The sequence below is a fragment of the Euprymna scolopes genome, chromosome 38 (genome assembly GCF_053919585.1).
Source record: "Euprymna scolopes isolate OS-2025 chromosome 38, ASM5391958v1, whole genome shotgun sequence".
Classification (NCBI taxonomy): domain Eukaryota; kingdom Metazoa; phylum Mollusca; class Cephalopoda; order Sepiida; family Sepiolidae; genus Euprymna; species Euprymna scolopes.
The window spans coordinates 18918732-18936035 of record NC_136519.1 but is presented as its reverse complement, the minus strand read 5'-3'; the positions used below and the strand labels follow the sequence as shown (position 1 = coordinate 18936035).

At 30.9% G+C, this 17304-nt stretch overlaps 1 protein-coding gene across 1 annotated transcript in view; it reads right to left on the bottom strand.

Annotated features, from left to right (window-relative positions):
• LOC145263082 (DBH-like monooxygenase protein 1) overlaps positions 1–7821 on the bottom strand; it is a 101357-nt gene extending 93536 nt beyond the window's left edge. The window contains exons 1-2 of the mRNA XM_080119957.1: positions 6776–7821; positions 2013–2159 (exon numbers count right to left, since the gene is read on the bottom strand). Coding sequence (XP_079976083.1) covers positions 2013–2159; positions 6776–7039 — 411 coding nt within the window. The 5' untranslated portion in view covers positions 7040–7821. The remainder of the gene's footprint in view (positions 1–2012; positions 2160–6775) is intronic.
• Positions 7822–17304: the final 9483 nt, after the last annotated feature.

Below are 17304 nucleotides of genomic sequence, written 5' to 3'. Positions count from 1 at the left end.
AAAATATTTTTTATAGGCTCAGAAAATAAAATTTTCCTTTTTTAATTTTTTACAGATATTTTTTGACAATTAATTTTTTGCCGGAAATCAGGAACTTATGTATGAGGATAGAATATTTAAATATATCAAATACAACCTGGCAACGCCGGGTACTTCAGCAAGTCTTTAATAAAATAATAGTCCTTTAAAGAATTCTTTAAATAAAATGAATATTATCTTATGAAATTGTAAAAGTTTAAATATTGTAAACCTGTAAATATATTCCATTTTCGTGAGAATTCATATCATATATATATATAAATTTTCGAAATAAAAAACGTAGGAATGATACCAACTCTTCAATTGTTCCCAGAAAAGAGCTATGAACCATCCTAAAACTACAAATAAAGCGTATTTTATCCAAATTAAAATCATGTGGAAATACTGGAAATACAATGAAAATGATTCCGAATTTTTACAATGTGCCGAATCTCAGTGTGTCTCTTCTAAGAAAGCTATGGATTAAGAACCTTTTAAGAACTCAAATTCGTATCCCCTTCAATAAAATAATTCTGAAAGCTTTTAAATTAATCTTAAGATGTGTAGTATTATATATATATATATATATATATATATATATATATATATATATATATATATATATATATATATATATATAACATATTAAAAAACTTAACCAAGATTTAAAACAGGTCAAGACACTAGATATCTACGCTAAATAGCAAACACAAAGGAGCGGGTGTCAACCAGAGGTCAAATGAGCCTTTGTCCTGTAAGTGCCTGCTCATTAGCTTATTAGGAAGGGTGCGGTGGATACGAGAAAGCTGATTGGTTAACAAAAAACTCAATAGAAGGTGCGTGCATAAAAAACGCTAGACAACCACAAAATGCCTGAAGAATCCTAGAGTGGATGAAACGCGGAATATTCAGTTTAGCTTAATCGCCCTATATATTTTATAACTTACTATATATATATATATATATATATATATATATATATATATATATATATATATATATATATATATATATATATATATACTAGCAGGGAGACTCAACGTTGCTCAGTATTGAATGAGTATCAATAAATACTATGCACAAGCAGAAGTGCCCCAGCATATAAAATCAACAGTAGGGGCTTTGATATGCCAGGGATGCGTTCGAAATTAATTTTTGTCTTTAGAGCACAATTCAGCCATGCTATTTGACATTTTAAACTTAAATTCACGTTATTATATAGGAAGTAATTTCTAAAATCAACAGCACGTTTTCTACAGTGCAATGTAAACCACAATGTACTGGGAACTATGTCACTACAGGGTATGTGAAGTTTTCACCCGGTGCAACACGATGTTCAATTTATTCCAATACTGCATATCAACATACTTAAAGGAATAAATTGTAAGATGGACAACATCTTGAAATTTGGAATATAGGTTTTTGTCATTTATTTGTTTATATATATATGTGTGTGTGTGTGTGTGTGTGTGTGTGTGTGTGTGTGTGTGTGTGTGTGTGTGTGTGTGTGTGTGTGTGAAGCAGAGGGAATCTTTCTCTTCACCATATTCCCTCTGCTTCACTTTTTTTGTTTTCAAGTAAGATCTTTGACTTACGTGTTGTTCCATCAAATACTTTTGCATGCAAAATCCGATCCCGCATTTTGCTAATTCCTTACCTCTGATGAGAAGGAAAGTATTTCTTCGAAATTCCGCGGATTAAGGACTATCCACTTATCTAGTGTTTCCTTTTCAGATTAAATATGTTTTTAACTCATTTCAAAGTGTTTTTTAACATGTTTTATTAACTGTTTGCTCGTTTTATAAGCTCTATTTCCTATTTTGTTTTTATCGAGCTTTTACATCTTTATAAATATTAATTCTTTAATATTTATAATATACTTTAATTTTACCATCTTGGATCATTTTGGTAAATTTAATTGTAATTTTATATATATATATATTGGTCGTATGAGACGATGTTATAATCAATTCAAGAAATAATTATATGCTTACCGTAATATCCATATCATTTTTGTCATTTGTGATTAGTTTTCGTTTAAATGTCAATTTCGTTTGATTGTTTTGCTGGTTAGCGGATATCAAAGTCCAGTCCTGAACAGGATCTTCCAACAACGTTCCATTATCAGAGCCATGGTAATCCTGTTAGAGTAAAACAATACAAATATAAGGTAAGGTAACCTATGACAATTCCATACCACACTTTTTGCTTTGTTTAATTCTGATTCTTGGGTGAGGCATATCAACACTTGATATAGATAAAAAGATTATAGCCAGTTCAGTTATCATACAACAAAGACAAAATTCGACAACAGGATAGTCCTTCACACTCCTCGACACTCCTCGACACTCCTCGATTCTTTGTTTAGCTTTCATGGTTTTGTTATGAAAAAGGACACACCCCAGTAAGTAAGAAAACAAAATTAGATAAGTTTTAAAATAATATTAGGAAAAGGCTAGAATCGAACCCAGTACGCAAGTGTTAAAAGATAAGGAATGCAAAACGATTGGCATTGTTCTACAAATATTATCTGTGTCAGAGATAATTGATTTATATAAATCACGCTGAAATAAAAGTGTATAAAGTCAGTTTCCAGTATGAAGATTAATTTGTGAAAGTGTACCGTTTGTATATATTAATATCTAGTTGGATGTGGGTGCCGGGTAGTCTGATGCTGGTGGGGGTGCAGATTTATCAAACAGTTCTGCAGAGTCATACACAGAGGGTAGTATCTGTGTGGGATCATATGGCATTACCCCCACACCTTTTGAACCCTGTCTTGATTTTGCCTGCTTAGAAGCAGTTTGATTGCCATAAGGAGGAGACTATATATATATATATATATATATATATATATATATTCATTTCGTCACACATGGCCAGGCCTCTTCCTCGATGACTGACACATGACGTAAGAGTTCTCGAGGGTCTTTTGTTCACTCGAATTCATGCATGCATAGGTATGATCGGTTTGGGCATTTCACACATCCAGACACACCCACACATACATACACACACACACACACGCACACACACACACACACACACACACACGAATATACATACACAAACACACACTTATAAGCGAGTGTATGGATTTCATGCTTCCTACACAACCGGCATGTGGTATGAAGCGAAAAGGTGAAAACAAAACAGAACAAAACAAGAAACTGAACCCTCCCCGAACGGATGCATGGTGATCGTATAGCAATATAGTGTATATAGGATTTGTCGGCATTCGTCGGTAGGGATTCCTCAGGCGATTGGCAATAAATCAATTCCGGAAAAAAAAATTGTTGCTGAGGTCGCTAACAAAAATGGTTGCATCATTCTGTCACTCCAGTATCTCACTCCTGACACAATTCTCTGCCCATATAAAAGCCAAATATTCTCAAAGAATAGATGTTGCCAGTCTACTTCTGCTCTATCATTATTTTGCCCGACTTCCCCACCCCCGCAAAACATTCGTAACACTTTTCTAGCTACAGCCATTGTCAACAGTTTTCTTCATTCTCTAACTGTGCCTAAATCTAAACGCAAATTCCGTAAACAAGCTCTTCATAGAACTGCCCGCTTGTGGAACTCTATTCCGCTGGTTTGCTTTCCAGATGACTATAGCATGGTCATCTTCATTTACGCTGTTGTCCCAGTGATTACCTTACACTCGTTATAGCAGATTTTCATATATATGGACACCCGGTGTTGCCCGGTCGTATAATACACTTACACCTAATATTTTAGTTTATGCAGATTGGGTATGTATTATTTTACAATTAATCAATTATGATAATATATTATGAGGAATAATTTTCCGGTGAAGAAAAAAAAAAGAAGAAAAATAAAGAAATAATGATGATGTTCTTCATTAAATTCTGTCTGTGTTTGTCTACAATATCACGTCAGCTGATATCTGGGCTCGACGATGAATGTCCTGGAAACGTCACTTCTGATTAATGTTTAGTTTTAGAATATGCAAAAGAAGAAATGATTTGCGGTGATGGTGATGTTAAATTATACCTCTTCTTTTATTGTAAATTGAATTCATTAATAAGAAAAAATTAAAATAAAATGCCAACAAATTATAATATATATATATATATATATATATATATATATATATATATATATATATTTAAATATGTATGAATAAATAATCAATACGAAAAATATATAAATGTTTATATCTTTTCTATACTTATTTCCTCTGTGTTGACGTGTACAAAAAGTCTTTTGAAAAAAACAAGAATGTTTCTTTCAAAAGCACATAATTTTTCGACCGATCCTTCGATCTTCCTCGGTATATATATATATATATATATATATATATATATATATATATATATATATATATATATAGAGAGAGAGAGAGAGAGAGAGAGAGAGAGAGAGAGAGAGAGGCCTGAAGAATCCTAGAGTGGATGAAACGCGGAATATTCAGTGTAGCTTGATCGCCGTATATATTTTATAACTTACTAACTAACTCTACCTACGTATTGAGCACTGTTTAAGTAAATACTTCAAGTTTACGCATAAATTTATACTTTCGTATCTTAATTTATGTGAGTAAATGAAGTAGTTATATATATATATATATATATATAAATATATATATATATATATATATATATATATATATATATATATATATATATATATATATATATGGGAGTAAAAGGAAGAAAATAAGATCAATTCTTAAAGAGGAGACTTATCGGGATAATGCAAAGCTCAGCAAATTGTTTTGGAGCTTATATAAGAATACAATAAAGAAACTCAGAGATCAATTTAGTCCCTCTAAACTGCATCAATATTTTGTAACTATCGATAGACCTCGCATCCCTATTATGTTACCTAGCCTCTTCTCTCCTCTTCTGATGAGAAGCATTAGGCCTCGAAATACTATGGTATACACCTTACAACCCTAATTGAAGTATACCCTTATCGAATAAATGAATACATTTATATATATTAGTATATAGTTTTATATCGTCATTTTGTTTCTTTATTGCTGTACTTGCGGTTCAGCCCGGCTTTGTCCGAGCCCTATGTAGTGTTTTTAACTTTATGTGCATGTGTACATATATATTAAAAAGTTTGACTCATGTCCAGGTAACCTACATCTAAAATTTCAAGTGTTGCCACTCAAAATTGGCTGAGGACTTTGGTAGAGTCTGCAAAGATCAAATATTTCAACTTTGACCTCGTAGCAGTCAAATTTCCGCCCAAAATAACTGATTAAAAGCTTGTTGCATGTCTGAATATCCTTTATGTAAAATTTCAAATGTTTACATCCAAAATTAGTTGAATAGTTTGCTAGAGACCGCAAAGGTCAAATCTTGGCAGCCAAATTTGCGGCTAAAAAAATTGTTTAATTTTTAAGGTTTTCTCATTAATCGTTCAATAGTTCAAATGGTAACAACTAAAGGTGGGCCTGTAAATGTTTTGGTTTCGATTCTAGCCGATGACACCCAAGTCATTTTTAAACATTTGAAATCATTACTATATATTGGATACAATATAATAATTAATAAATTAATACGAAATCTGCATTAATTAAAATATCATATTTAAGCGTATTTTACAACTGGACAACACTGGGGAGGAGCACTTCGATATATTAAATACAATATAATAATCACTAGAAGATTAGCTCTATAATGATAAATAGGAAATCTGCATGAATTAAGATATATTTAAGTGTATTTTACGATCGGGCAACTCCGGGGTGTCTGCTAGTATATATATATATATATATATATATATATATATATATATACATATATATATATATGTGTGTGTGTGTGTGTGTGTGTGTGTGTGTGTGTGTGTGTGTGTGTGAGAGAGAGAGAATGATAGAAATAGTATTCCGAAGAGATAGAGAGATAAAAAAGGAACAAACCAAAAAAAATATTACTGTATTTCATAACGCTATAACTTTTGAATTTCCAACGACTTTTTTCGTTCTGAAATAGAACAGTCATACTTTTTATTATAACAAATATATTTAACAATATTGTACTGGTATTTTATTTGCTTAATCTCTTTCATTCAGAAGAAGTCTTACAATACAATGAAGACGAAACGTTAATGAACACATAACTTGGTTTGTGCTATATATATATATATATATATATATATATATATATATATATATATATATACTAGCCTGGGTGCCCGGCGTTGCCCGGGTGGTTGGAGGTGTGTGTTGAGCAAAAAAAAAAGATGGTAGTAGGCAGGCAGGCTCGAACCCGTACCGCGAAGGAGGAACAGAACATGAAAACAAAACACGTAACGTCTTTGCTCTTGCGCCTATCGCCAACCCGGAAGTGACGTATGTTTAAATAAAGGCTAGTCAATCGAAAAAAAAGAAGGGATAACTTCCGAAAATATCGGCAGAAAAAAGCGACCTTTCTCTGTAGAAATGTGCCCAGTTGAGGACGAAGGAATTAATGCTTGGTGCTAATTTTTCGAGATTTGTCGTCCGAAGGGTCGGGCTTCAAAACGATACCGATCTCGTGAAAATCCGTCGCCTCTGTCAAAAGTTTCGGCAGACATACATACATACATACATACATACATACATACATACATTTGAACGGACAGGTGATATATATATATATATATATATATATATATATATATATATATATATATATATATATATATATATATATATATCCATTATTAGCCATTGTTATTATTTTGCAGAAGTGCCGAAATATTGAAATTACATATAACGAAAATTTTAAAGACTTACCTTAAGTGAAGAGTGTCCATTTTTAATGATGCCAATAACAAGGTCAGCATTCACCATGGTTCCGTCTGGAGAGAGACCGAATCCAATGTAACCAGTTGCATTGGTGACAACTTCAAATTGGATTTCTTTATCGTCAAATCCCCACGAAAGACGATAAGATTCGTGTTTATCCACGTCGACACTGTGGATGTAAGGCGGAGAACTCAGCACGCATTGCAAAAGCAGTAGAACAAGAATCACGGAAATCGCAAATGAATCGGCCATTTTTGTGTCTTGGAGATTTGGGGGAGTTCTTCCTCTCCCCGCCCTCACAAAAAAAAAAAATGTATAATTTGAATTAACGAAGTTGTTTTGTTTTGTTTGTTTTTTCTTTCCTATTTATTTTATTTTTCTATTTTTGTTCTTACAAATGTTTGAACAATTATTAAAAAATAGTTAAAGAGATGTCATAAAATGTGACATCCGAATCGAATAAAATCGGATTATATGCGCAAGTTTGTAGTTAACAAAATAATGTATTTTAACTAAAGCCTGGATAGTTTTGCTTTAAACTTGATTTCGTGATTCAGCAATTTTAGATAATGTGTCAAAAACGTTGGACGCGTCAAAGTTGCATTAGGGAGGCTTTCTAGGCGCAGAAGTGCTGCTTTATTAATGAAAGAGTAAGCCTTATCCTCGAAAATAATACATAAAGAAACTTAATCACTCAATAGATTGACTGAGCTTGATTGTTATCACGGTTCTTTACAATCAATTATAGCTAAAAATATTTTTTAGATATGAAATAAAAGAGGGTCTTCGTAAATTATATTTTTCCAGTTCCCATTTGCACGTCTGATGCGTGGAATAAAAACTGATAATATGAAGTTTGTTCGTAAAAGTAAACTAGTTATATAATTTGACATTCGGCTCGTGAGTGCTGCATTATTGCGTGTGGCTCACGTTAAGGGTCAATGGGTTTTGCGATTACGTAAGTGGATGGGAAAACTAGTTGAAAAGAATGCAGGAAGGTTAGTAAATAAAGTTTATACTATTCTATTCAATTCGATATTTCTGTGTTGCATAGAAATATATATATATACGCACACACCCACATACATATATATATATATATATGTATAATAAGTTATAAAATATATATGGCAATTCAGCTACACAGAATATTCCGCGTTTCATCCACGCTAGAATTCGTCATGCTTAAGCGTGGATGAAACGCGGAATATGTTGTGTAGCTTAATTGCCATATATATTTTATAACTTACTACCTAGCTCTACTTACGTATTGAGCACTGTTGAAGTGAATACTAAAAGTTTACGCATAAATTTATACTTTCGTATATTAATTTGTGATTAAATGAAGAAGTCATATATATATATATATATATATATATATATATATATATATATATATATATATATATATATATATATATGGCCAGTAGAGTTTAGTTTCCTAGAAGTACATCCAATGAAACAACATGTGTCTACCAAAATAGTGCTCAATGAGTGAACAGAGCAGGTATATTAATTTTATTTATACAAACATTAATGGCTACATATGTGCATACATATTTCTGTAATCACCCACGTTGGGGGATTACGTCTTCAGGCCAAGAATTACTAGACTTTTGACGGTAATTCTTGGCCTGAAGACGTAATCCCCCAACGTGGGTGATTACAGAAACATGTATGCACATATGTAGCCATTAATGTTTGTATAAATAAAATTTATATATATATATATATATATATATATATATATATATATATATATATATATATATACACGGCACAATCACGTTGATACAGCGATTCTCGAAGTTAAGCAACGTTGAGCCTGTCCAGTACCAGATAGGTGTGACAATTTGGGAAGTCTAGGCGCTGTATGTACCGCGCCGAGTCGCAGAAATTTCCAGGTTGGTATCTGGGGGCGCATTAATTTTCTGGGAGAGAAGCATCACGTTAAAGATCAATGTTAAGGATTAATGGTTTTTGCGATCACGTAAGTGGATGAGAAAACCAGTTGAAAAGAATGCAGGTAAGTTGGTAAATAAAGTTTATACTACTCTATTCAATTCGATATTTTCGTGTTACGTATATATATATATATATATATATATATATATATATATATATGAACACATTTTTTTTTATTCATCCAGCCTTGACAGACGTGTTTCAAATATTATCTCTAGTCCTTTTCTTTTAATGATTTGGAATTCATTCCATTTGCGCTTTTTTCCAAGGAACTCTGCCTTTTGGATGATTTTGGACCATTTGGAATTTACCCATTGGATTGAAATTTTAAATTCGACCGTTTTGGATTTTACCATTTTTGGATTTTTACCCTTCACCGGACTATCCATTCATGTGAAATCTTTTTATTATTTTTCTTTTGCCTCCTGTTCCCCTTACCTCACCCTTTTTTTAATCAAGTAAGATCTTTGACTTACTTGTAGTTTCATTAAATACTTTTATATGCAAAATCCGATCCTGCATTTTGCTAATTCCTGCCCTCTGATGAGAAGGAGAGTATTTCTTCGAAACTCCGCGGATTAAGGACTATCCACTTATCTCGTGCTTCCTTTTTTTAAAATTAAATATGTTTTTAACTCTTTTTCGAGATGTCTTCTAACATGTTTATTAATCATTTGTTCATATTATAAGCTCTATTTTCTTTTCGGTTTTATTGAGCTTTTTACATCTGGCTGAGTTTATTTTACTTGTAAATATTAACTCCTTAATATTTATAATATATTTTAAGTTTACCCATTTTGATTACCTTAGTAAACTTATTGTAACTTTTATTTTTTATTCATATATATATATATATATATATATATATATATATATATATATATATATATATATATATTATCAAACTGCGTCAAACTAGGGAAAGAAATCAAGGATCGCCCTTTGTCCCAGCCATATACTCGAAAATTTACACTTTTGCACTACTTGTGGACTTCTTTGTAGATCATTACCTGGACTGAACTGCCATCTGCGACTCACACACTGTGTTAAAGAGAGGAAGTTGCAAGAACCTCATACGTGGAAATTGACCGGATAGTCTATAATATATATGTGTGTGTGTGTGTGTGTGTGTGTGTGTGTGTGTGTGTGTGTGTGTGTGTGTGTGTGTGTGTGTGTGTGTGTTTGTGTGTGTGTGTGTGTGTGTGTGCAAGTATATATATATATAAAGATATATATATATATATATATCAATATTGAAATCAATAGTTCCCAATGTTTAAGAATTTCTAGACTATCTTCTAACAAATCTATATTTAACAAAAATGAAAAATATTACAATGAAGCCCTTAAAAACTCAGGATACAATTCACAAATCAAATTCCTAAATAAAAATGATAGAAACAAAAACTGCATTGAAAAGAAACCTACTAAGAGTATAATAACATATAATATGGGCATGTCATCCCGCATACGAATGACAAAAAATAACCAAGATGCAATACAAAGCAAAATGGAACCGCAAGTATTAGCCACTAACACAAATAAACAACAAAGTTCGTAAGCGTAAAAACAGACATAGGGAGATCCTCCATATTCCAAAAATCTTAAGACAGACATAGCTAGAGAATTCTTTAAAATATTAGAAAAATAACTTTAAAGCCGCTCATAGATACAATAAAATCTTTAATAAGAACACGATCAAAGTGTCTTACTCAACTATACCAAACCTTCATCAAAAAATAATTAGTTCTAACAATAAAAATTAATAGGATACAAAATACAAATACAGAAACTATAGCAGGCTATAATTGTAGAAGAAAAAATAGATGCCCTCTACAAGGTACCTGCAAAATAAAAAATGTAGTTTATAGCTGCACAGTATCACAAACCCCAAATTTAAATGATGTTAATGACAACGATAGCTCGACCACACGATTAAATAACTACACCCCCTTTAACCAATCTACCAATCAAATACAAACTAATCCATTACATTCCAATGCCGCCCATAATTTAGCTGACAACAAATACATTAAACAAAACGCAATTTACTTCGGTTCCACATCTGGATTTATTAAACATAGGATTTCAACCCGCAAACACTCTTTTAAAAATCCCTCTCTGGTGACCCAAACCACTCTATCTAAACATATTTGTCGACTAAATGATCAGAATATTTCTTTCAATTTGAAATGGGAAATAATAGGATCATATAAAGTATATATGCCGGGGGACAGATTCTGTGCACTTTGTAGATATGAGGCCCTTAAGATTTTAAAATATGATGATATAAAAAATAAAACCACTCTACTAAATTCAAAAGATGAGCTTTTCTCCGCATGCATTCATAAACGTTGGTTTAGATTTAACAAATATGAACCACCATAAGTCATTAAAAAAAGTTTCTTATTAATAATCTATCTTAGAATGTATAATTCATAATTTAATAACTATATTAATAAAATTTGGATCATCATTTTTATTAGTAGTATTAGTAGTTTATCTGATATATTTACCATTATTTTATATCTTATTTAAATATATATTTAAATTAAACGTTTGCATGTTACTATTTTTATTAAGTTCAATAAATAAATAGATAATTAAAATATTATTAATTTTATTTAATTACTTTTAGTAAGATTCTCTTATATTATATAAAACGGAATAAAGGATTATTATCTCCCTTTGATCATTTTCCTAGTCAAATACGATTATCTCCCTTTATGTTTTAAAATCTATTATTTAATTTAATTTAGGCTTCACTAATGTATTCAAGCTGTTAAAAATATTCCATTGGCGTTCACTTTGAAAATTCAAGATTTCAAGCATTTAGAGGCTACATTTAACATCCAAATGAATGCGAACCATTAGAAGGTATATATATATATATATATATATATATATATATATATATATATATATATATATAATATATATATATATATATATATATATATATATATATATATATAATGAGCAAACAGTTAATAAAATATGTTAAAAAACACTTTGAAATGAGTTAAAAACATATTTAATCTGAAAAGGAAACGCTAGATAAATGGATAGTCCTTAATCTGCGGAGTTTCGAAGAAATACTTTCCTTCTCATCAGAGGGTAGGAATTAGCAAAATGCGGGATCGGATTTTGCATGCAGAAGTATTTGATGAAACAACAAGTAAGTCAAAGATCTTACTTGAAAACAAAAAAAGTGAAGCAGAGGGAATAAGGTGAAGAAAAAGGTGATTACACATGAATGGATAGTCTGGTGGAAGATAAAAAATCCAGTGACGGTAAAATCCAAATGTAAAACTTCAAGAAAGTTAAAAGTATTTCCATTTATACAAGTAAAATCCAAAGAAATCCCGTAATTGGAAGAAGATGGTCCATAATAATCCAAAGGCAGAAATCCATGGAATAATTCACAAAAATGTGTACAAGGAAAGAAGAAAAGATTCCAATAATAATAATTTTATTTTATATATAATAAAAGAAAAATAAGATATGCTTTTCACTCTACTCTATTCTATATATATATGTTTTCCGAAACGATCGTACAAATAATTGATTTTGTTGTTGTTCCTTCTTATGAAACGGATTTTTAATTTAATTATAATTTGATTTTTAAATTATCAATCACATTACTAAATATATATGTATATATATATATATATATATATATATATATATATATATATATATATTGTTACATTTTCTTTCAAACATCTTATTATAACCTTATATTTAAACCAAATGCAGCTTTATAATCTTATTCTAATTTTTATTTTCAATTTATCTTACTTTGTTTATCAACATCAATAAGTAACGATTTTTTTTTTATATTTAAATATTTTCCAGATAACTTAAAAATGCTAGGTTTATTTATGGTGTCTTTTATTACAAAAAAAACACCCAATAATTTTGATGATGAGGAGACTTTGTTTCAAAAACAAACTATGTGTTAAAATTATTGTCCATGACTTAATGTCTATCGCAATAAAAACATCGTTTCCGAAACGATCGTACAATTTATTAGATTTGTTGTATTCCTTCTTATGAAACAGATTTTTAATTTTAATTTGAATTATAAATTATCAATCATCTTACTAAATTTATATGTATATGTATATATAAGTATTGTATATATATGTATATACATATGTATATGTACATGTATATGTACATGTATATATATGTATATATATATACATATATATATATATATATATATATATATATATATATATATATATATATTCTATCGCAATATGCACAGGTTTAATTAACGACTTACAAGAAAATATTTTCTTGTTTTATCTATCTATATATTTATCTATCTATCTTTCTACGTATGTGTGTATCTAATTTTATGCATATATATGTATCTATATATCTATATAGATGTATTTTTTTTACAAAGGAGTCACCACTTATCAATGTCCGGAGGCCACTCGAGGATAAGGGTTAATAAGTGTACGGTAGTCAATCGTTATTTTGTAAATTGGATTACTTAAGGGGACGACTCATCAAGAATATATATATATATATATATATATATATATATATATATATATATATATATATATATATATATATATATATATATATATATATATATATATATATATATATAAGAAATGTAAAAATACCAGCGGTGGTTGACGTTATGTTTTGAGAAAAATAGAAAAACCGAATGAAATTATTAAAATAACCAACGTTTCGTCCTTATTTCATAGGACATCTTCAGGATATTAAGTAAAAATGCAAGAAAAAAAAAGTCATGACTTTTTCTTTCTTGCATTTTTACTTAGTATCCTGAAGATGTCCTATAAAATAAGGACGAAACGTTGATTATTTTAATAATTTCATTCGGTTTTTCTATTTTTCTCAAAACATATATATATATATATATATATATATATATATATATATATATAGAGAGAGAGAGAGAGAGAGAGAGAGAGAGAGTGAGAGAGAGAGAGAGAGAGAGAGAGAGAGAGAGTATTATTGACCAATCAAAGAAAGAAGAGACTCCCTTTCCAGATTCGTACTATCTCCAATCTCCATTGTCTATTTTTTTTTTAGTTATAAATAATGTTCAGCTTGAATCTAACGATCATACAAATAGTGTTGAGTGTTTTTAATTCAAACTTGTAAAATTGCAAACACAACAGTAATATGTTTTATACTTGTTTTATTTCCTCTTTTAAAACCTAAGGACGATTAGTAGGGACTGCCAAAATTCATCACAGAATTACCCCACCCTATATGTAACACGATGTAACTTTATTATAAATTAATATTATCAATATAACTTTTGTACCATTTTAAAAGAAGGGCAAAATAAACTAGTAATAATAAAAAAAAAAAATTTTCGTCGAACGAAAATAATGAAATTGCGAGACGAAACTCGTGTTTACATAATTGGCGCTTTAAAATAACGTTCCCATGTAGTAGATATTCCGAACGTGAAAACATACCCGTATTTAATAAATCTAGCAAAAATCAACTAATGGTCAGATTTTCGTGAAATTTCGATACTTATCCATTTTAGAATTAAATTACATATTAAATCCGGTTTTCGTAAAATATACGCGGGGAAATATCTTTTTAGTGCGTGTCCCCCCCCCCATATTTATTTTTTCGAAATTTGAACAAAATATATTTAAATCTATCGAAATTTCTATTTATTATGAAACATAAGGGTTCAAATAAGTAAAACATATTTATTTTTTTAATTTAGATACACATATTGAACAAAAAATTACCTTCAAGTTGCAATTAAAAAATATTATGTTTTTTTTTTAAATCGCATTTTTTCGAATTAATATTTACTATAATCAGGTGAATTTTTTTTCTTTTTTTTTATTCAATTTTCACCCCAAACAAGGCACAGTGCCACTTTGAAGCAGGGGCCTACTATTAGGGACTTAATTAGAGGGGTCATTATGAAGGGAGATGAGTAGAAAGATGTTTGTTAACATTACATTTGAACTTCTGCATATCATTGCAGTTGGGAAAGCAGAATCCCGGAAGGGAGTTCCAAAGACCCGCAGAATTGCCAAGAAAAAAAAATTTCGGAAACATTAATTAATTTTTAAAAGATTAAAGCGATTAAAATTCCATTATTTCAAAATGTTCCGTTACAACATAGATTTTTAATTAATTGTGTTTAAAAAAATTTTTAAATATTAAGTTTTTATATAAACATGACTCTTGTCAGCTATTTTATCGCCAGATTAAAACCAATTTGAAAATATTATTGCACAAATATTAAGCATTTTGTAGCCCCACCCCTCACATTTTGTTTGTCTCTTTTTACCAAACAAAATATGGAACCCCGTTGGTAACCAAATGAACATTCAGTAAAACCGTATTTCATATTTAATATACAAATGTTTATAATATTATTAATCGTTAACCTGTGTAAATCTTAAAACCTAACAAAATTATAACAAAGATTAATTTATTAATTGCAGTTTGAAGAAGATAAACAAAGGTTTTAAAAAATCATTAAGTCGCTTCTGCTTTTCCACAGTTCGTATAGTTAACACAAATCTGACGTCACGGAAACATGCGGTCCATTTTTCATAATCGTTTGGCAGACCATAACGATTAGAAAAAATAAATAAATAGGTCGTGAAACAAGTCGAAGCCAGTGAAGAGAAACCCCGGGAAAGCAAACAAACAAATATTACAAAAGTTTTTTCCAATCTTTTTTCTGTCTCATTGCACATTTTTTTCTATTTTTGGAAATAGAAGAAAAAATGTTTTATGGCTAAAAAGTACTACTAAACGTGATCAACATTGGTTAACTCCGTTGTTTATGCTAGATAGATAGATAGATAGATAGATAGATAGATAGATATACAGACATATAGATAAATACATATATACATAAACAGACAGGTAGACATAGATATATCAACATACTTTCAGGCCGCCCGGCATTGCCCGGTCGTAAAATACGCTTAAATATGATATTTTGATAAATGCAAATTTCATATTTATTATTATATTATATAACGATCTAGAAGTGTAAGCCATTTTGAGTTTCAGAACAGTTTCAGATGGTTCGCTGTTACACACAAGTCCTGGTAGGTGACTTGTTTGTAGTAGACAGTTCCACAGAACAAAATATTCTTACCGTGTCGAAACCCGAGAAAAGAACATGTGAAATTGCTCCAGAAAAGGTTTAATATTTATGAAGCAATTCTAGTTTCTGATTGGTTGGTAGCAGAACGTGAATTAATTTGATTCGTCAGTTCTTAGCAGCATCGTTTATAAATAGAATCGTCCGACTGTGTGGGATCATACCCCATTATCCACCTAAAATATTGCAACATCCTCCCTATTTTTTATAATGGGGAAGTCCCTTGTGTTTGTTCTGCTTAAAAATAAATATATATTTTTATATTTACTTAGACACAACAAAAATTAGAAATCATTTGGATCTTAGAATTTTAGCATTTAAAAAGGCGCCAATTAACTTAAGTGAAACATCAGAACAGATACTACACTTTGAAATATTAAATCTTTTATTCAGGCTAAAAAGGTCAACATTAACAAAAACTTAGGCACAAGGTCAACTCAAAAGGGGAGAAAATGAGGGTCGTTGGTCATGTTTGTCATTCCAGAACCAAACAAAAGTTTCTCTTAGCTCGTACCTTCTTCCACCATAATACCGCATTCACCCTTTCATACTGGGGGACGTCCTACTTAGCACCCAATTGTTTAAAACATTTTTATTAACGTGTAAAAACAAAAACGATAACAATAATGATAATACAATGATTCATTTGTGTCGAGGGCGGGTAAAGAAAAAATACAAAAGTGGTTAGTAGGACTCTCTCAATTTCGGTTTGTAAAAGAACCTGAGCTTCTGCGGGTCAGTCTCTAAGTGGGGATGCCCTCTAAATAGGACGAAATGGAAAAAGAAAAATTGGTGGGGGGGGGGGTAGTGATTGATTTCTTTCTCTCCAAGATGGATGAAATTTAGAGGGGTGAAAAGAAAAAAATTGCAGTTGGGGGGGGGTGGGGATCTTTGAGCCTTCCTAGTCGGGGAGAGATGGAGCACTCACTTGGCTAGCTAAGAGGCTAAATATAAGGTTATACTTGACGGAACTGTGCGTTCCACACCTAGGCGGAGAACACATATTCATATTTGGCTACTTTTCGTATTAAGACTTGCTACATGTATCCATCTTCTGTCAAATACATCTGATCTTCACCCATAGTTGGTGTTTAAAGAAAGCGATCAGATCTTGATCCGAAAAAGACAACACCCCACCCCACCAGCCACCTTGCTGTAGCGACGTCCAAATCACCATTCTCACCATGGCCAGGATCATAATCTAGACCATTTGTCTTTCCCAGTCCCATGGCAGCCTCACATTGCCACCGACATTGGATACGGTAATCAGGCGAGGATGCTCAGGATCGATGCAGGCCGTCACCTCGCTGACATACGACCAGTACCGGCAGAGTTCACGGCAATCGAAGGAAGCGTGATCAGTTGTTTCTATGGCTGTTGTTCTGCAACGGGAACAAGC